Source organism: Uranotaenia lowii, chromosome 2, assembly GCF_029784155.1.
Source record: "Uranotaenia lowii strain MFRU-FL chromosome 2, ASM2978415v1, whole genome shotgun sequence".
In the NCBI taxonomy this organism is placed as follows: domain Eukaryota; kingdom Metazoa; phylum Arthropoda; class Insecta; order Diptera; family Culicidae; genus Uranotaenia; species Uranotaenia lowii.
The window spans coordinates 29985722-30008091 of NC_073692.1; the positions used below are offsets into that span (position 1 = coordinate 29985722).

A 22370-nucleotide genomic window follows, 5' to 3' on the forward strand; every position below is an offset into this window, starting at 1 on the left:
CAATCCTATGTGTGAAAAATCGATTTATACTTTTTTCTATTTGTTTTAGTGGCCGAGTTCCCCGCGCGAGGATATCTCCATCGATGGTGTAGCTAATGGAAATTTTCAACACAATTGGCCAACGTCGGGAGACATTGGAACATGCATCCTGGAGGTGGGACGAAAGATGCTCCTTTTATTTCAACTAACCCGCACTGGAACCGGGCGCAGTTTCAGTCGGGCCGAGAAATGTATTCCTTCAGGTGAGGAAATTTTATTTTGTACTAATCAATCTACTGCTTTTTAAATAAGTGAACGGTTTTGAACTAATTGAATGTTTTTTCCGTTTCTTTTTTATTAGTTTTAATGTCTGTCTAAATCAGGAAAGCTCTCTTCGATGCCATCCAAGTTCCCTGACCGGAAGATTGGAAGATCATCACGGCCCGTTTTCTGGATTGTTGGCCACAAGAGGACTGTCAAAACATCGCAAATCGATATGACCAAACGAACGGGGGTCAGCGATTTAAAGGTAAGTTCAACTATTATTGATTTTGATCTGCTGATTAATTGATTCTTCTAAAATTTTATTTTCAGAATTTTTCGATGAATCATCAAAGAGTGAAGCAGTCCGGCGTTTTGTGCTACCATCATGAAAAAAAGTGACGTTATCACTTTTTTGAAAAAATATGTGTTAAAAATGAATATAACTCTTAAGGCTTCCAAAATATAATAATATGAGATAATTGTACCATGCAGCATAGTAGTTTTATTATTTATATCATGATACCATACTCATTTCTATCATAACAGATAATTATTTTTATCATGCAAAAATAGCATTTTTACAATGCACGAAGGAAAAGAACTCTGGCTGTCATTGGCAGTTTTACCACGGTTGCAGTCAAAATTACTACGGGCATCCAAAATCAACACAAAGTAAAATTACCATGCGTGGAGTATTTTTAAGAACAAAACATTATTGACTCAAAAATATGGTTGCGTGTTGTTCAATTAAACCACGGATTTAGTAATTTTACTATGTTATTTTTTTGTGTGTAAATGAAGTACACTCTCAGGTCTTCTTTTAACAATTTTTTTGTCCCTTTTTGTTTCTGCTCCATAGAGTTGACGATGTGGAGGCTGAAGGTATTTTGAGCTTGAACGAATCGCTGTAAGGTACACCGGGGCAAGAGCAAACGGATTTCACCAGGTATAAACTCAAAAATTACCAATTATCGTGCATCACTAAATAAATTCTCAACATGTTCAGATTTGTTTTATCAACTTTTGTTAATATATCTGGTGTTTTTTTTGCTATATAAATCACTATTTGGGACTCCATTTTTGATGAAGCGAATTTTTGATGCTTGAAATAACAGCACAAGACCTTCATTTACTGAGGCATTCTACAATTTTGAATATCCGCTTCAGGAACAATAATCTGGATGCCCCTTCTGATCTTTCTAACATAATTCTGAACCATTTTGAAGGCCGATGTCACATGGTTAAAAAGTGCGTTTGTTTCTACCATGGTTAAGTCGTTTGCAATTGCAGCTAAGTGTGAATTGACAAGAGTGAATATTATTTTGACCCCTCTCAAGGAGTACTGTCAATTTCTCCAAAAATTTCTGATAGCGGATTTAAAAGCCGTTTTTTATAGCCGAAATATGCAAAACAAAAACACACTTTTCATGTCCAGTACGTATTGAATTAACATGTCTGTTTGTTTACATGTGTTTTCGGGGAAAAGTTAGAGAAAGTATAGTTTGTCTATGCCAGTTTGTTTATTTGGGCCCAAACAACAATTTCTCGAAAAATAATTATTTTGGAATTTTTTGTAACAAATCAACGTAATACGGCCAATGAACATTCTTAATCGTCCCTAAAGATGCACCCCCCCAATAAACAGAACTGACTGGGAGAAGAGAGGATGGAACTTCAACAACAGACAAAAGGTCTCGAAATTACTGTCACAATAAAAAATGCTCCGACCACGACCGTCCTTCTTATCAGTCAATGCAATCGAACGTGCGAATGCGGAATTATTATGATTCATCTTTTTTTTTATTTACACGTCAAGTGTATCGCACTAACACCACACACAGATGGACTCGACTCGATGTCAGGTTGTTGTTCAAGCTGGTTGAGAGAACAAATAATTTTGTCGGTTTGTTGGAATAACAGAAGGAGCCAGAGGGAAAAAACACAACAAACTTTACTCCGTTTTCTTCTGAAGAACTGAGAAGCAACTCGTTTGCGAACCGCTGCGCCGCGCTGGTTGATACAAAAATCTAGCTCTAGCTAGCGCCATGAACCACTAACAAATACGCCCATCGTGATTGGAGGAGGCGTTATATTCAATTATGAGTTCAATTGATGATTAGGTACTTCTTTGAATACATTGTTTGGAAGCGACTTCCGTTCGTAATGCGATCAGTTCTTCCTTCAACGAAAACTAATGTTATCAAACTAATCACTTCACATTTAAATCCTATCTCGGATCCAAGCAAACTGCACACTTAACAGATATTCACTCCAATTCTGTAAGTAAGCAGCGACTCTATCAATCCATCCAGCTGTTCGCGAAATAACCCATGGCTAAAGCGCCGTTGTTGATGTTTGTAAATGTCAGTATTTGGGTACCTGTACCTGTGTGTGGTGGGTTTTTCTTTATTTCATACAGTTATAGGCCATTGTAACTTCGCTGGCAAACCGTAACAAAATGTGAATTTTCACTGTTGTCTTTGTGACGCAGCCAGGGTTAGTTAGCCGTTTGACTGACTGACTGACTGGTTATGCACTTTTCTGCTCATAACATTATTATTCGTTTCACTGAGAGGTTACGCACCAACTTCACTCACTGATATGTTATGCGTTATGCTGAAGCCGAGGATCTCGTCACATGTCACATGTATCCGCATTGGAAAGAACCAAAAACACAAAATTCCGGTTTTTTCCGTATGTATCTTCCAACAACCGATTATCGCCTCAGAAAGTATCAACTGGAAACGCCTAAAATACAATGAATACGGCACAAAACACCACACATTTGGTCGGTCGCTGAGTTGGCCAGTTGCGATAATTTAATAATATTTCCCAAGTGCGCACTACACCAGCATTCAGCAACGATGCCGCATGTCGTTTCGTTCGTTCATTCATGGAGGTCATTTTTCTTGTTGCAGTGGAGACAATTGGCAGTATGTACAAGTTCACTGAGCTTCTTTCCTCTCTTGAGTTGCTGTTCTTCTTTGTGTCCGGTTCTTTTCTAAATCGTTCGTTGATTTGCCTTGGCTCATTACATTCAAGATATCAGTTACTATTTGATTCGTTGAACTAATCTGAATGGAACTTAAAAGCATTATAGGTGACTGTTTTGGCTCTATCTATCTGGCTTGAAGTTTTGATTAAATAATAAATACGCTAATTTTGTAAAAAATTTGGCTATTTTCGATCTAGGGATTCTATCAAACAACTAAGCTTTTGAAATGCTCGAAGTTTTGACCATTTTGGTGGTCTTTTTCAATTGACAATAAGAACGGACAGATAATTCTTTTGAGGAAGACCACTAAAAATGGTCGAAACGTCGGGCATTTCAAAAGCTTTGTTGTTTGATAGAAGCCCTAGACCTCAAATAGTCAAAATTACTATAAAACCAAATACGCAAATGACTGAATAATTCCGGTGGTTAACGTATTGGTATTTACTTACACAGTGAACTTCGTCAAATTGCCTCATGTTCGAACTTTTAAATCCTAGACTGCCGTTCCAAGCAAAACTCTCCCATTAGACTTTTGGGTCATTTTCACTTTTTTTGGCTGGAAACGGCCTCTTTTAGTGCTAACTTTCGAATAAAAACACAAACAAGTAAGGTACACCGGGGTAAGTGGGGACGGTTTTTCGTATAGTCAGGGTGGCCACAACATTCTCATTTTGAAATTCCCGGTTTTTTCCCGGTTTTCCCGGTCAAACATTCAAGGTTTTCCAGACTTTTATTGTCCATTTTCGTCGAAATATAGCAAAATTTTCAACATATTTCATTGATTTGGTTGTTTCATAACACTCAAATCATCCAACACTTAGACGAACTCGATTCTATTTTAAGATTTTCATCACATTTTCTTAAAATAATAAAAAAAAAACATCCTACAAAAAAAACATTGTGGGTTCTTAAGTCATCTTTACAAATAAATTAAAAATGGTGTGTCAGGACCAGGGACGAGATTATGTCACAGTCATGAGCCAAAAATTGTGACCCATTCTTTTCCTTACATGTCGTTGGTTTAGGATTTTTTCGAAATGGAAAGATGCTATGAATGATTAGAAAGATTTTTCCATTATGTCATTGATAATTGCGACCTCCAATATTTCGGTCATGACATGATGGTTAAAACTGGTCATGATATAGATCACCAGTGCAATTTTTGGCAACTTTGTTTGCAATGCTAATTTTCAATATGCTAGTATAAACTAGTATATGCTAGTATAAAAAAAATAAAATAGAGATAAGAGTTTTTTGCGCCTTTTTTTAAGATTCCAATTTGTTCCCGAATTTCATTCATTGCCCAATCTTCTTTTACGTGACTTTTATTTACATCACGAGAATATGAATGGTTTATATTTACATTCACATTATCAGAATGTTTCTGTCATGACATAATCCATGACTGGTCTTATTTTCTTGGGTAAAGTGATCCAAAATAAATTTTGCCGTCCATATGAATGAATGAAAATTTTCAAGCCTGGTCAGGACTTTTCAATCAGTTATTTAAATCAGTTATCATTCGTTATGTGACATTCTATCATTTTTTTTTTCATAAGTTACAAATACCAAGTGTGTTACTACAGCTCACAAAATCCACGTCTCTGAGAATATTCGAAACTGTTCAATCATGTAACTCTCTCGTCACAGTAAATTCAGTTAAAATGTTGTTTCCGGAGGTTTCAGTAATAAATGCATCTTCAAGTGGAATATAAATTTTTACTAAAAATTGATCTCACTGATTTGCAGAGGATTGTTTATAATGTTTTTCAAAATACGAGGTAATTATGAACACTTGTCTTTAGGCATTGTTTGATTATCTAAATTTATCTTTAATGTTTAAATATGTACCAATAATCATCAAGATCATAAATATAAACCGTTATACATAACATTATTAGTTTCTAAAAAACGGTAAAGAAGAGATTGTAGGACATTATTCCATGTTCCTTTGTGAATCTCAAAATTGCCCATGACTGATATTAAGGGTAAATGTTTAAAACCATTAATCTTAATCGCAGTGTTTAGATTTATCTAGAAATATTGCAAACACTAAAAATTGTTACGTAACAAGAATCTTAACAGCGTTCATTATTACCCCAATTTCATCTGGGTAACTATAAACAGATAAGACCAAAAAAGAATAATCTTTGTTCATAATAACCTCAGTTGACCCTACTGTTTTCCGAAAAACTTGTCTTATTTTTTCAGCCAAGTTTAAAAAGGTATTCTTCAGTATGAAGCATAGATTTTTTATATTGAAAAGGCCAATAATTGAAAAAGAACAAATTAAATTTTTGAATCGTTGTTATAATTGTTTTTTATACAATTGAGTAAGGCGGTATCCATAAATTACGTAACGCAAAAAATGCACTTTTTGGCCCCCTGTCACAAATCGTAAAGCTTCGACGTACCCTATGAAAATTACGTAACGCTTATAATTACCCCCCCTCCCCCCTATCTTCCCTTGATTTTAAATTCTGATTTTCGAAAGTAAAAAAGATTTTAACATAAATTTTTTTAACGTTCTTCAAAACAGAATTAATATCTATGAAAAACGCTTCTTAGTATTCATTGATGATAATTCTCTCTGATAAAATAAATTGATTGTCTTATTACGAGCTGCTCTGTTCTTGTTTACTGATTATCAATCTTGTTTACTTTATTTTGTTCAAAGAGCATTACTTGTTATGCAACCACTTAGTAATATTCGTCGGGATTATCAAAATTTCATTTCTTCATTCAATTGAGAAAAAATAGAAAAAATTTTGTCTTAAGGTTGAATTGAGTTCTTAGGGTTATATGTATGTAATCAATATTCGGGTTTCCAACGGTTATTTCACGGATATTCAAAACACATATTAAGGAGTCTATCTCACAATCTTTAAATAGGAAAGGTTACAAATCAGTTTCAATCATGTTGAAGTTTACAAATTTGAAGTTGATTTTGGTTTGCTTATCATTCTGCAAAAATTGCATGACATCAAAAAAGCTGCTATTAAACTGAAACTTCGAGGGAAAAATCGTTACATAACGATGAGCATAACTCCCCCCTCCCCTATGTCACAATTCGTAACGCTCGAGCTCACTCCCTCCACCCCCCCCCCCCCCCCCTAGGAGCGTTACGTAATTTATGGATGCCCCCTAAGCACAGTTAACTTTCAGACACTGAAAACTGCATCGAAAAGCGATCATTTTCGATACCGAAATTTGTATACAGAAATTTGTAGCTTGAAAGTCAATCGATTGATTTTCAAAAGAATTTCACGAATTTGCATAATTTGGGTATGTCGCTCGTAAAAAGATTTGACATTTTCACTACACTAGACGTAATTATTCAACTCGGAAACCCCGTTGGATAAATTTACAACTCGTGCTAAAGAAATCAATTTTTGCAACTTGTTGTAATAAATTACTAATAAGAAAACATTCACCAAACATTGTTTTGCATCGTTTTTAAGTTTTGAATGCATAACATGGAAATCATGATCTCTAGTTTGAATTCTGACTTTAAAAGTTAAAAGCAATATGGAGAACGAGTTGCATCGTCTTGTTTAAGAGATTATTTAACAGCACATCAAAGTTTGAGATGAAGAAAATTTGAAAACATTTATTCAATTCAGATTCACCCATTGTAATTTTTTATTTCAAATTAATGAATTTCAGTGTTGAAATGAATATTTTAACAAAATGCATTAAGAATTCAAAATTATGCTATCTAAATTTATTATCGTTAATCAATAAAAATTAGAAACATTTATTTTTAATTTTCATAGCGTAGTCAAATTGTAATTTATAATTTTGTCGTTTGAATTAATTAAAACATGAATTAAACCAGCTATACTATTTTAAAAAAACGAACTTAAGAACCCACGAATTTGAAGTTCAAGATAAAATTTTTATTTAAAATTGAAATTGCAAATTTCGAAAGAAATTTAAAAAGGAACAATGTAATTTTTGTAGCAGCCATAAATGTTTTAAAGAAAAAATTTCCAAATCCTCTACTGCATAATATATATGGTCTCGAACTTAAAAAAAAAAATAATTTAGCATGATTCAGTTCTGTAAATAATTGAAAATATATTTATAATTAAAAAAATGTGATTTCATACATAGTTTATACAGATTTATTATTTTGCAGAATAAAATATTTTTGCATTAAAAAAAATTCTCATCGTTTTTATGGTTCATTCAGTAAATGGTTAACAAAGAAGAAAAATAATGATATAATTTCAGTGAAAAAATTTACAGTTAATTGTTCAACATATATTTATATATGAGTCAGTTTCTTGGGGTTAAATTATGAACAATTATGAACATCCGGTTGATGATAATTATTTTTAACTATAAGCTTAGTGATAATATGCAGATTACAATAAATAAAGCCATTGTTTTAAAAATTGATTTTGCCGTCTTGAATTCGAACCATTTGTCAGATTCTATCAAATCTAGTGATATTGAGTTTTACTAAGTTTGGAGCTAAATCAATCATTGATAACTAATAAACCGACAACCAACTTTAAAAAACAAAAACTAATTTGAAATCTATTAATTTTCCTTCATTTGATAGAGGATTAATATACCTGAAGTGTTAAAAATACAATAGAAAAAAAACCTGTTTTTGATATTATTGAAGAAAATTTTTTAGCCTTTGATATAAAAGATTCAAATTTCATTAACAACTTTGTTGGAGACTGTGATTTTTTTCAATTTAGCTTTGGAAAAAATATTTGATTTATTTTGATTTAAAAAATATCCTAAATATCTTTTATTTCTCATATTTTACCAAGGTGTGTATAATATATACAGGAGGTGTTACCGAATATCGAATTCCCGATTCAGCCATTTTGGCTATGTAGGCTATGCAACTATGCGGAACTCATGAAGTTTGTTTACTAACAAACCACAGAAAAGCTAAGCAAAAAATAAACAAACTCATTGAGAGCCCCGCTCACTCCCCGCCTACTTACTGTGAAAGTCGGAGAACCTAGTGTATAAAAAAAACCTTGTATTTTACCATACTGTGATGCATAAACTTGAAGGACGCCTCAATTTTCTCAGAAGTTTAAACTACTCGCGGTCTTCGAAAAAGTTGATCATTGATTTGAAACCTTCGATTTAAGCATTTTGAAAAACTTTTGAAATGTTGATAAAAAATATAAAAAAAACCCTTGAATTTAAAAAACTAGAGCTAGAAGAAAAAAAAAACAAACTGCATATTTGGATATGTCGCCCTCAAATCAGTCAACATCTGCTCTTAAACCCTCTTCAAACGGAAAAACGTAAATTTTGTTGTCTAGTACCATAAAAAAAAGTAAAAACAATCAATTTTATCGCAATATTTTATTATTTTGTTTAAATACTTTACTCGGAACACAAATATGTATATTTTAAGTGAAATACCATGCAATGTTAAATCATTTAAACATTTTTAAAGAATTTGCTTGGTGTTTTCTACCGAAATAAGCACACCATCATAAAAAAGCTCGTAAAATATCGTATGACTATTTTTTTTCAATTTTTGTCACGATTTTTGCAAATTTTCAAAGGAATCTATTCTAAACATATCCAAGCTTTAAAAAGTGTAATTTGAAATTTTCTGGATAAATTATGACCAGTTATCGAAAAATGTTAATTTTGAAAGCATAACTCAAAAAAAAATTATTTGGACCCCGTGATGATATTTTTTCAAACAGTTCGCTTGATAGGAGATGGTTTCCTTTCTAACTCAGCAATGTCAAATTTATTATTATTAAGCTACAAAAACACGGTGCCAGATGATTGTCTTGTGTTTAACTCTCGACATTATCACTCGAAAATTAAAATATTTTGAAAATTTCCAAATTCGAAACAAAAATTTAACTTTGATTCGTTTGTTTTTACATGATTGATAGTTTTTTTTAATGAATCATCATGTGCTACTTGAACAACATTTACGAGACTTTTTGATTTTCTCATCTCGTTCTTTGAGGCAGTTTTAAACTCAGGGTTTCGGTCAAATTTATGATTTTTTTTTTCAATTTAGAGGGGTAATTGAAGAGAGATCAGAGTAGTCAATAAATTTAAAAACTTATGATATCCCTTTTACACATTTTTTAACTAATCAATTCTGTCTTGGAAATTAAAATTAAAATTCTGAATTTTGAATTTTGGGTTGAATCTCTGATCTTCGAACCAAAATTGAATTTCGGTTTACTTTTGTCAATTTTCCCGGTTTTGGGTCTAAATTCCCGGTTTTCCCGGTTCTGTGGCCACCCTGTATATCTCTATTAATATTGAAGATATAGGTAGATTTTAATTTTTTACACACGATAGCTTGCAAATAACTTCATCTTTTACTTTAAAAGCTAACAGATTACAAAGTTCTTTTCCAGTAAGATACATGCATTAAGATTCGTTTGGCACGGAACAGCGTTGTGTTTTTTATATCATGAGTTATTCTAATTTTCGGAACTGGTGACTATGTCAAGGAAGATCTAGAAAACAAGATGAATAGTAAAACTGGGTGATTTAAGAATAAACATCAACAAACAGGCAAGAGTAGCACACCAACCTGTGAACCGGTAATGTCTAAAATGATGCTATGTTTTGGGTATCAGATTTCCGCATAAATAAGTGAGACTTTTAAAACCGGTTAGCTAGGAAATTCCTGCGGAATTTGATATTTGCATAGTTTTTTCGACTTTGGAATCGAAAGTTGGCCAATAAAGAATTACGCAAAGCAGGGTTTCTGAAAATTTCTACGAAATTTTATGTTGTTGTAACAAACGATTGTTCAAATTTCGTGATAGGTATACCTAATGAAACGATGAACAGGACAGTGTCATAAGGCTCACGATGGCAACCAACAGTGTCACCAAACTGGACATGGATTTATCTTTTTTCTTCCTTGAGAGGCAATCGACTATATAATCAGACGATCTCCAGTTATCAGTTTTAGATAAATAAATGGTTAAAATGACAAAATACTTAATTTACTGATATTAGAAGTACTGCATTCTACGCTTAATCAAAAGTTGTAAACGCATTTTCAATGTTTTTTTGTTTGTAGGTTCCATTTTGAGTTTATTAAGCGAGATGTTAATAAAAAAAATCCAGACAATCAATCATAGGTAGCGAAAACAAAGAAGTTGTAATTGTAATTGTAATTTGTTCCATAAGCAAAGCAAAACTTTTCGGAGTTGATGTGTCTATGCATATGAGGTCAGCTAGAATGTGTTTTAGAATGGAATCAAACGGTTTTGACCTTGTGAACCACCCCGAAAATGATCTTCTTATTAATTTATTTAGGGTCATTAGATAACCCCATGATGTGGGGGATTTTGCACTTCTTAGTTTCGTCAATATGGTTTCGATGATTCATACTTAATACTCAAGCCATGAAATTGTAAATATTTTTGCTAGAATTAATGAGCAAAAGAAGTGTAAAAGTATGTGGTTCAAAAAGTATTTTCCCTGAAACAAAAGAATCAAAACAATACGTAGACACCACTGTTGCTGATGGGAACCTTTCGCAGGCTTATTAAAAGCACACCCATATACGTCCACCATACGTAAATAGGAATGGGTGAGAATTTTAAAAGAAGTACATGTTACAGACTCCTTTCGTTTTAGGCAACATTCGGACGGTTTTTAAAGACTTTACCTTATAGTTTTCGCTATAACAGTACCAATATAATTTAAACAAACATCATAAATGCGTTTTCGAGTTATTAAATGTTAACAGAATACAACTACAAAAACCAAAATTTAGAAAAAATTATAAAGTACTCAAAAATGACAAAAATGATGAAAATTACAAAAAATTAAAAAAAAAAACAAAAGAGTAAAAATGAAAAAAAAAAAAACTAAAAAATAATGAAGAATGATAGAAATAGCAAATATTAAAAAAAAACAAACATTTCAATCCAAACAAGAAATGCATAAAAACGGAATGTGCATAAAAAACATGATAGTAAAAAAATAAAAAAAATGACAAAAAATGGTCAAAAATTGACTAAAAATTATGTTGATAATGTTTTTTTGTAGGAGTAATTCAAAACAAAATGTTAGGGCGTGTTGCCATAATCGATCGGTGTCTGTACTTTCGAATGACTCGATGGTTGTTTTTCCAAATTGTAGTTGGAAATTCCATAATGATTATTCGAATGCTGCTTTGTTTAGATTTGGAACTTACGAGACAAAATTAATATATTAGAAGTATGAAAAAAGGAATGTTTTTACCTTTTGTTGGACCAGTGGCTAATTGCTAATGGGTAGAAAGGTAGCTCTTACAAAACATGTTTCACTAGCGCCTGGTTAACGGGCACTCTTGGGTTAGGGCTTAGGTTGAAATCCATCAATAATTATTCTCATCGTCCAAAAATCCTCGCAGTTCTTGCTATCTTCGGCCAACTTCAAACTTTTTTTTTTATAATTACTATCGATTGACAAACACGGAATCACACGCTTTGCACTTTTTTTCTGCAAAATCACATCTTTGCGTTCCCTCCCTGCCACAATGGTATCATACTTGTGGATGTGGCCTGTGTGTTGTCTTTTCCGTCGTCCGCGTTCAGCCCAAGCGGAAAAACACCCAAACCCCTGTCTGACCCGTGCCTCGGACGTGTGTTTCTTATCGTAAATTCCTCCTCCGCGACCGACTACTAGGTCTTGATTTTTGCTTTATAGTCTGCTCGTTTGGGTTGTTGGCTGGCACGATGGCCCTAATGGAACAGATTTTTCTTTGTATGCAACCACGTCGTCCCACAATACACTTATATTTGCTATGATAATAATGGCCTTCACTCCTGGAGATGATCTTGCATCAACTTCGCAGTAATTTACCTAGGGTGGCACTTGAGGGTGTCGGATTTTTCCAAATGTTACACAAGCATCGAGGATATTCAGTGGAATATCCGTCGTTTCGGTTCCAGATACTAGTTCAAAAACAGGTATTTTCTACTCACAGGTCGAAACTTTCGTTCGTCGTTTTCCTTCGAGAAAAGGAGTGTGTCATGAGCACGCCCGTTCGGAAGCATCAGATTATTGAAGTAAATACAACAGGAAAGGGCAGATATCGAGCAATGCCTTGAAAACCTTTGTTCCACAGAAGAATGGAGACCTTAAACTGGCATTTTGAACCCGGCTGGCTATAAGCTAGTTTATGCTGACAAAAACAGAACCAACAGAAAAAAATCTCGACACTTGAAATTGATTAAAAATTTTAAAGTACGAGTCACGAGTCATAGAAAATGTGAAGTGAGTATCGGTAGTGTAGATCCTAGAAAATGAATATAGGTAAGTGTCGTATACATTTTCAAAGGAACTCAGAAATTTTAGTGTAATTTTTTAAATACTATCGATTGCATTAGCATATCAGTGATATTTATCTATTTAAAGAAATTCTCAAGATTAAGAAATTTTGTTGATAATTAGCAGGTACTACAGTTTTTCAGAAATGTAATACTTTGTTTCGAATGTATGTAATTAAAATTTCCTTGACCTTATAAAAAGGCTTATGCTAAAAGGTTTTCGTGTGTTAATCAATCAACAATTACTACCTATATCTTAACAAATACAGAAATACACTTCCCAGAATATTTTATTTTATTTGTCTGCGTTTACTCGACTTTGCCTAGGACAAACTAAGGCCCAACATGGCTGATAAAAAGATAAATTACTTTAATATTTAATATTTTTTTGTCATTCTTTCAAAATAGGTTGGGAAAAGGTTAATAATTCCCCAACTTGAAAGAACAACATCAATCAAGTTCCCTGGTAAACAGATTAGTGATACCTGCAACATTTACTCAAATAATCTCATGCTCCAGACGCGGCGCAGCTATCCTCCGAGCTCACGCACACTACCGTAGCGATTCTTTTTTTCCCATCCATCACGGAACAACTATCAAGGTACTTTTTCCATCGCCAGCAGCAGCAGCCTCTACCCTCATGATGATGACGATGAGCAAGGCAGAAAATTACACGCAAAAGCCACTAATTTCTGTACTTCCCCAGCCCGTAATCCACTAGCCAACTGGTGCAAAGTGTGGCCCACTTCCGGATAATTACCTATACGGCCAGCTTGGAATGTAATCTGGATCGCCAGGAAATGAAAATTGACCGTACGCGAACGCGAATTTTCAATGCACTTTACTTCTTTCTACTACCCGACGACGGACGTGATGACTCGACTCGGCTCTGCTCGGATATGTGCGACGGACGACTTTTGTGTCTTCCCTTGATCTTGCTGATGTTTTTTTGTTCCCCTTTGGACTGAACGCGTGAAAGGGATAGCAAGTGTGTCGAGCTGTCATCTCAGAATTTAAAAAAAAATCAAAAAAGGACGGAATTTTAGACGTCGAGGGGTACTTTTATGTGTTGGTTTTTTAATTTAAAACAACCGCTGAAAACAGCCGCTACTGTAAATGGTAACGAAAGGTTACGAAATAAAAAAAAATTCATTAGGGAATTAGGTTGCTGATGTTTTATTAGCTTTTGCCATTGTTTATCATAAACAGCTTTCTTATCGACTGAACAGAGTAGATGTGTAAGCAGAAGCTTTCCGTTATTACTACATATTGCATATTGGCACAATTTTTCATACAAAACCCTCAAATTCGAGTACCGGCTTGGGTAATTCAAATCAACTAATTTGGATGAGATTGCAATATCGATTATCAATCGATGAATCTTGAACGGCTTCGCTAGAAACCCTTAGCACAACATCCCAGAAATATTGCTCTTTGAGGGTCTCTCTACCGATTTTTCTGGATATCAATAGAACAGTAAAATTCGAGTAGGCAAATCGAAATCATCCAAGCGATTCAATGAATATCGGCCTGACTACTGTTTGAAAACGCCTGCGTTTATACCTCAATCAAGTACAAAATCACCAGCAACCAGCGCGCAATTTTAAACGCCTTTGTCTAGGCAAACAAACAAAGTTGAATGAAGAAAAGACGTTAGACTTTTTTTTTGTTTTGAGAAGTTGAACTAAATGTTGAACGAGGTATATTTTTTACTTCAAAAATTCGGAACGTCATAAACCGAATTGCATGAACATATTCTCTGCCATCGATAAAATTGTACAGTTTGGTAAAATTAAGAAAAACTAATTATTTATTCGTACACAAGGCCATTTAAAAACCTTATAACAAAAGCTCGGAGCTATCAATTCGCCCAAAAGCCATTTTCCTTGACTCTCCTATACACAGTTATGTACTTAGCAATAATACAGGTTTTTGGCACAATAATTTTCTCAGAAAACGTATCCCTGAAATAAAAATATAACATTATTCCTTAATTCAGTTGGGTTGAAAAAAAAAATCATACAAACCTATCACAGACATAAGAGGCAAATTCGTCGTAGCGTAGGTGCTGCAAAAATTCTATTACGAAGCTGAAGCAATTGAACAGTGTATCGTCGTACAGCTCTCGACTCCAGTCACGTTTTTCAATGACCGCATCAAGCACTCTGTCCCACTCGTCGTACCATCCCTCGGGCACGTCGACGATATGCAGGCACTGGGACCAAACTTTCCTATTGGCGTTACACGCCTTCGTTCGTATCAGTCCGGGGGTATCGAATTCGACTATAGAGCCCTCGGAATCCGTCACCGCAATGTGAAGGTTGTCTTCGTTTTTGTAATCGTCCAGGAAGGTGCCCACCGATGGTCGCAAAACCACCGAACAGGGTGTCTGGGCGGCGTTAACGAATGGTGCAGGTATCCTGAAGAAAGAAACATTTAAGATCTTACGGTGGTCGTTTAATTTGAACGTTTCAATTCTTACGAAAATGGCAGGAACGAACTGCAGGTTTCCAAAGCTGTATTACACAGCGGACATTTTCGGGGCACCACTAGCGTAAATATTTGCTTAGAACAGTGTTCAAAGCTTATGATATCAGGAACTAGTTCCATATCTGGAAAAAAAATCAAAGGAATTTAAGTTCTCTTTTCTTTTGTAATAAAACGTTAGACAAAAATTATTTAAAAATAATCAAATAAGGAGAATTACAAAAAACATCGATCAAAATGTACGAACGAAACGAACGGATTTTTTTTCATGAATTTGTTCATTTTTGTTATTTTTGTCATGTTCGTCCATTTTTGTCTATTATGTGATATTTCTAATATTTTCTTTTTTTAAAATTATTTTTTGCTGTTTTGACTGTTTTTCATTCTTGTAACTTTTGTAATTATTGTAGTAGCTCTGTAAATTGTTCCTTTTTTTAATTTTTGTAATTTTTAGAACTCTTATAATTTTCAAATTTTAAAATTTTGGTATTTTGTCGTTTTTTATTATTTTTGTAATTTTTGATCATTTTTGTCATTACTTTAATAACTTTTGTAATTTCGGTAAATTTTTGTTATTTTTGGAACTTTTATCATTTTGGTCCATTTTTCTAATTTATTGTTTTTGTCATTTTTTAATTTGGATCAGTTTTATCATTTTTGCCATTTTTGAATTTTTTGTCATTTGAACCTTCCAAAGTCGTTCGGGTCAATATGACCCGAAGCGCACATTCAAATCATCATAACTCTTCGAGAAAAAATCGCAAAAATTTGATTTTAAAAACCTCCCTGGGGAATCACGAAATACACAATCTGTAGTACCAGGCAACTTCCTGTGACCACCGGAAGTGCCCGCTCAAAAAAATCCGTAATTAGGCTGTTCGGGTCTATATGACCCGAGAGTTTGCGTAAGTTCCCCGGGCCGCAGATATTGACCGATTTCGATAAATTTTCATTCATTATATAGATAATTTATTCTTGTTTCTCAATATTGAAAAGTAAAGTCGAAATATTTTACGAAATCACCAGTAGCTGATTCCGAATGAAAAAAGTCCCGAAAAAGAGCTCTTTTTAGAATGCCTATAACTTAAGACAGGTTCCAAATATTGCGCTGATTTTATAATATTTGGAATTGTCAAGAATAAATCTATCCATGGATGTATAAATTTTTGGTGGTCCAAAGGAAGTTTTGGCCGCTATCCCGGAACTTCCGGTAGAAAAAATTCTTACTTCAAAAAAGTCACCCAATTTTGGCTTTGCATTGCTGTATCTCGGTTACCAATGGATCGATTCTCTAAATTCAAATTTTAGTTTTTTTTCGTTAACTTTATTATTATTTTTGTAGAACATAGTTGGTTCCTCAAAAATCTCAGTTGTTCAGTATATGGTAATGAAACTGTTGGGGCCATGAACAAACCTACACGAGCACTGGGCTCACTGACGGCAGCTGACAGCTCTCGTCAGTGGAGACAGCATGAGTGAGAGAAAGAGATGTTAATGTTTATGTTTTGTTTTATATCCACTTTAGTTTCCGTCGCGACACACTAATGTTCACGTTTTTATTAAGTCCAAAAAGTTCGTTTTATAATACAATGGTTTTAAGTTAAACCCCGTGTTTTATGTTCCGTTATTTAATATCACGGTCACCTCCGCTCGGAACGTAAAAGTGGCGACGAGATAATCGGTTGTGCGCGAAGTGAGGAAAAAAAAATTCCCGGCCCTAGCAGAAAAAGGCGAAGGATGGAGGACGAACACATGGGATCACCATCCGGAGGGAGAAATCCGTCGATTCCCGCAAATGCCAATGGCCAAATTGGCAATAATTTGGATTATGCACCCAGGCAGCATCCCGTGCAACAGCAGCAGCACGGAAATCCAATCATTCGTCCACCTTTGCTTCCATCAATCGTCCCGGGAACACAACCTCACTTCCAACAGCAGCAGCAGCAACAACAACAACAACCATTCCCGCAGTACCAGACGGATCCGATGCTTTTGCAGATTCTGCAACAGATGCAACAGTTCATCATGCATCAGCAGGAAGTATCGCAACGTCACTCCAACCTGTCTCAGGATTACAGACCTCCGTTGGCACCAAACCCGGAACAAATTTTGGAGTCGTTGAGTACCAACATCAACGAATTTCGATACGATCCGGAAAATGGGATCACTTTTGGTGCTTGGTACTCTCGTTACGACGGATTGTTTACCGAAGATGCAGCTCGCCTGAATGACGAAGCTAAAGTGCGGTTGTTATTGCGGAAACTCGGTCCGGCTGAGCACGAAAGATATTTGAGTTTTATTTTGCCAGCTTTACCGAGAGAAATCAAGTTTAGTGATACTGTGGGGAAGTTGAAAAGTTTGTTCGGAACGGTGGAATCGTTAATCTGCCGCCGTTACCGGTGTTTACAAGTTTCAAAGCAGCCCTCTGAAGATTATAGGGCCTATGCTTGTCGCGTGAACCGTCTTTGCGTCGAATTCGAGCTGGGAAAACTGAGCGAAGACGAGTTCAAGTGTTTGATGTTTGTGTGTGGATTGAAGTCGGATAGTGATGGGGAAATCCGCACCCGTCTTTTGAGCCGAATCGGGGACAACAGTCTCGTGAAGTTGGAGCAGATTTCCGATGAGTGCCAAAAACTGATGACGATCAAACACGACACTGCGATGATCGCCACCCAATCAGTGTCGACAAAAGTGGTGAATCGCAAACAAACTTCCAACAAGTGGCCGGAAAGGCAGAAGAAAAACAACCCAGAAGGAGAAATGAGCAAAAATTATAATAGACATCAAAATAAAAACAATAAAAGTGGGCCATTCTCTCCTTGCTGGTGTTGTGGTGCCATGCACTATGCAAGGGATTGCACATACCGCAACCATCGGTGCAAAGCATGCGGTGGTTACGGACACAAGGACGGCTACTGTGCAAGTGCTAAAAAGACAAACAGTGATAAAAGGAAGCTGCCATCGGCGGCCACAAAATCAGTGCAAGTGAAAAGTGTCAAACAGCAACGGAAATACGTCACAGTGCAGATTTTGGGAACACCAGTGAAGCTGCAGTTGGATACGGCGTCGGATATCAGCGTGATTTCGGAGAAAACTTGGGCGAAAATCGGGAAGCCGACGACTTCACCGGCGTTAGTGAGAGCATCCACAGCATCAGGACAGCCTCTCAAACTCCAAGCTGAATGCACTTGCGATATTGAAGTCAACGGGGTGCGTCGCAGTGCCAAGTTCTTCATCGTCAAGCAGCCATTGCATCTTCTGGGAATTGATCTCATCAATCTGTTCGACCTGTGGTCAATTCCCATGAACCAGTTTTGCAATCAACTGACATCGTCCTGTGATCTTGGGAATGCCATCAAGGTCGCATTTCCGGAAGTTTTCTCGGACGTTCCTGGGCTGTGTACAAAGGCGAAGGTTAAGCTCACTCTCAGGGATGGCCAGTCAGCTGTATTCCGTCCGAAACGCCCTGTAGCTTACGCCATGTACAGTACAGTGGACAAGGAGCTCGATCGACTGGAACACGCCAACATCATCACGCCAGTCGAGTATTCAGCATGGGCCGCACCGATCGTGGTGGTCCGTAAAGCAAGCGGTGCCATCAGAATCTGTGGAGATTACTCTACGGGTTTGAACAACGCGCTTGAAGCAAATCAGTACCCCTTGCCACTTCCCCAGGACATATTTGCCAAGCTTTCAAACTGCACCATCTTCAGCAAGCTGGATTTATCCGACGCATTCCTGCAAGTCGAGGTAGATGAGTCTTCCCGAGAGTTATTAACCATCAACACTCATCGGGGGCTATATCGCTACAATCGACTATCACCGGGAGTGAAAGCAGCACCTGGAGCATTCCAGCAACTGGTCGACACCATGCTGGCCGGCCTCAAAAACACCTTGGGGTATTTGGACGACGTTTTGATCGGCGGAGCGGATGAGGAGGAGCATAACCGCAATTTGAAGGCAGCTCTTCAACGCTTTCAAGAGTACGGTTTCACCATCAAGGCTGAAAAGTGTTCCTTCGGTTCGCAGCAGATAAAGTATCTGGGGCACCTTATCGACAAACATGGTTTGCGCCCGGATCCGGCAAAAATCGACGTCATCCGCAACCTTCCGCCGCCGACAGATGTGACGGGTGTTCGATCCTTCCTAGGAGCCATCAATTATTATGGCCGTTTTGTTCCTGCGATGCGAACACTGCGTTATCCACTGGATGAGCTGCTCAAAGGCAATAAACAGTTCAACTGGTCAGCCGATTGCCAAAAAGCGTTCGATCAGTTCAAAACTATTCTGGCCTCCGATCTTCTGTTGACACACTACAGTCCAGAATTGCCGATCGTCGTTTCAGCAGACGCTTCATCGGTAGGTGTCGGCGCTACAATCAGCCATAAGTTTCCGGACGGTTCAGTGAAGGTCATCCAGCATGCATCCAGGGCTCTCACTGCAGCCGAACAAGCATACGGGCAACCCGACCGTGAAGGTTTGGCGCTTGTTTTCGCCTGCACCAAGTTTCACAAAATGTTGTACGGTAGAAGTTTCACCCTTCAAACAGACCATGCTCCTCTGTTACGCATCTTCGGATCCAAGAAAGGCATACCCACCTACACTGCCAACCGCTTGCAACGATGGGCGTTGCAACTACTGCTGTACAACTTCCACATCGAATACATCAGCACAGACAAGTTTGGAAACGCCGATGTATTATCCCGATTGATCAACAACCACATCAAGCCCGACGAAGATTATATTATTGCCAGTGTCAACTTAGAAGAAGATTTGGGATCCGTAGTAGCCAATTCCGCTAGACAAATCCCTCTGAATTTCAAGGCGATTCAGGATGCTACTCAGTCAGATCCGGTCCTTGGTGAAGTCTTCCGTTTTACCCTGAATGGCTGGCCTAAGTCCCGAAAATTGATTCCCGATCACGAGGTCCAACGCTTCTTCGACCGCCAAGACTCTTTGTCTATCGTCCAAGAGTGCGTGATGTTTGCCGAGCGTATTGCTATACCGTCGAAATTCCGGAGCCAATGTCTTCAACAGATGCACAAAGGTCATCCCGGAATACAGCGCATGAAGTCTATCGCACGAAGTTTCGTGTACTGGCCATCTTTGGATGCAGATATTGTCAGGTTTGTGAGCTCTTGTAAACCGTGCGCCATGGTTGCCAAAAGCCCTCCGTTATCATCGCCTCAGCCGTGGCCCAAGCCGGAGAAACCGTGGCAGCGTTTACACGTAGATTATGCGGGGCCCATAGAAGGAGACTATTTCTTGTTGCTGGTCGATTCTTTTTCTAAATGGGTGGAGATAGTCAAGACCAATCGCACCACATCAGCAGCTACCATCGGTATCTTACGGGGCATATTTGCACGCTTTGGAATGCCGATAACTTTGGTCAGCGATAATGGCTCGCAATTCACCAGTGCCGAGTTTGCAACCTTTTGTGTCGAAAACGCCATTCATCACGTTACAACAGCCCCCTATCACCCACAATCAAACGGGCAAGTCGAGCGTTTTGTCGACACTTTCAAACGCTCCTTGCGAAAAATCCGAGAAGGGAAGGCGACGATTCAAGAAGCTTTGGATACATTTTTGCTAACCTACAGAACAACTCCTAATCCTGTTACTGGCCAATCACCTGCGGATTTAATATTTGGGCGACCAATCCGTACTTGTTTGGAGTTACTTCGACCACCACCGACACCCAACGTTCCGGAGAGGCAACTCGAAGGTAAAGTGCGCTGCTTCAAGCAACATGATTCAGTTTATGCTCAACTTCATTCCAAAAACACCTGGAGATGGGCAGCCGGTATCGTGCTTGAACGTGTTGGTCGAGTCATGTACAACGTTTGGATCGAAGACTCCCGAATGTGTCGAATTCATGTGAACCAGATGAGAAGCCGATCATCCAGCGACACGCTCACTCCAGATGTACCAGTCGATTCCAATGACCAAATGCTACCGTTGGACATACTTTTGAGGGAGCATAACTTGCAGCTACCTTCTGCTCCATCAAAAACAAATGTATTGTCCCAAAGACATAGTTCGCCGAACGTTTCGAATCCTGGTGCACCTTCTCATCATTCTACGCCTGTACAAGCTTTGCATCCTGAAAATAAGACATCATCGCCGAGTAATGATGCTTCTTCGTTGTCAGCATCAGTGCCATCGTCGTCGTCTCCGTCCTCTACTACCACTACGAGGAACTCGTCCGGTTTCCGGACGGCAATAGAAACATTACCAGCTGTGCAGCAACCACGCCGGTCTTCGCGAGTTCGAAGAGCGCCGCAGTGGTTCGATCCGTACCAGATCTATTAAGAGGGGAGATGTTGGGGCCATGAACAAACCTACACGAGCACTGGGCTCACTGACGGCAGCTGACAGCTCTCGTCAGTGGAGACAGCATGAGTGAGAGAAAGAGATGTTAATGTTTATGTTTTGTTTTATATCCACTTTAGTTTCCGTCGCGACACACTAATGTTCACGTTTTTATTAAGTCCAAAAAGTTCGTTTTATAATACAATGGTTTTAAGTTAAACCCCGTGTTTTATGTTCCGTTATTTAATATCACGGTCACCTCCGCTCGGAACGTAAAAGAAACTCAAATCTTTTTTGTCATTTTTGAAACTCCCCCTCGTGTCGGTGGGTTTACACGATTTTGTTAGCGTGATTTCTCTAAAATTTGAACTCAAATTGGTCACTTTTTATATACCTAGAGATTCATTAAAATCTCCTCTTTCGATTGACATACATTTTGTGTGGTGTTTTGAAAATTTGTAGCAACGTTTTTCGAATTTACTGAAAGCTGCCAGATTTCAACTAGTTTGGTCCACGTTTTCAACAGGTTGGTGTACAAATCTCGCACCCCTCACGTAGCTGCGGGAGAAACAAATCCTGTAGCTCTCTTTTTGTCGCTCACCAAATCTACCACCCAACCAAGCAGCAGGAGGAACTGCCGTCTCGCCGCGTGGTTTGTTGATTGATTGTGCTGATGCTGATGCCTCTTTACGTAGTAAATGTTTTGATTTTAAAATAGAGAAAGATTATTTTTCCAAATTGAAATAAGCTTTTTGAATCTTTTTAGATATTTTATCATTAGAATTCTTCAGTGATACATTTGTTTTGAATGTTATCATGATTCTTTTCTGAATTTTAAAATTCTTCAGTGATACATTTGTTTTGAATGTTATCATGATTCTTTTCTTTTATTTCAAGCAGTGTCTACTGCAGGAGACACAAAATCTATGATTCAAGTTATAAATATTCTGAAATTATAATTAGAAACTTTAATCAGAAATCGGAATTTTAATCGGAATCTGCAATTAGAATCTGGAATTTGAAATTGAACCTGAATCTAA

The 22370-nt window shown here is 37.1% G+C and overlaps 2 protein-coding genes and 1 long non-coding RNA gene across 8 annotated transcripts in view; 1 reads left to right on the top strand and 2 right to left on the bottom strand.

Annotated features, from left to right (window-relative positions):
• LOC129744632 (ras-related protein Rab-5B) overlaps positions 1–13446 on the bottom strand; it is a 30008-nt gene extending 16562 nt beyond the window's left edge. Inside the window, exon 1 of one of the 5 annotated variants that reach the window (XM_055737252.1) lies at positions 13292–13446. The gene's annotated coding sequence lies outside the window, so the exon portion shown is untranslated. Of the gene's footprint in view, positions 1–2827; positions 2978–11461; positions 11996–13291 lie in introns of those variants that run through there. The other 4 variants (XM_055737248.1, XM_055737250.1, XM_055737251.1 and 1 more) reach the window with 4 other exon arrangements.
• Positions 61–727, top strand: LOC129744634 (uncharacterized). Its single transcript, XR_008736964.1, has 3 exons — positions 61–242; positions 341–508; positions 574–727. It is a non-coding gene; the product is annotated as an uncharacterized LOC129744634 (long non-coding RNA).
• Positions 13447–14323: 877 nt separating the features above from the next.
• The window catches only part of LOC129747234 (MKRN2 opposite strand protein), a 44683-nt gene continuing 36636 nt past the window's right edge, over positions 14324–22370 (bottom strand). For both annotated transcript variants that reach the window (XM_055741331.1, XM_055741329.1), the window contains 3 exons: positions 15014–15143; positions 14559–14951; positions 14324–14495 (listed from right to left, as the gene is read on the bottom strand). In XM_055741331.1, the coding sequence (XP_055597306.1) occupies positions 14393–14495; positions 14559–14951; positions 15014–15141 (624 nt within the window). In that variant the 5' untranslated portion in view covers positions 15142–15143 and the 3' untranslated portion in view covers positions 14324–14392. The remainder of the gene's footprint in view (positions 14496–14558; positions 14952–15013; positions 15144–22370) is intronic.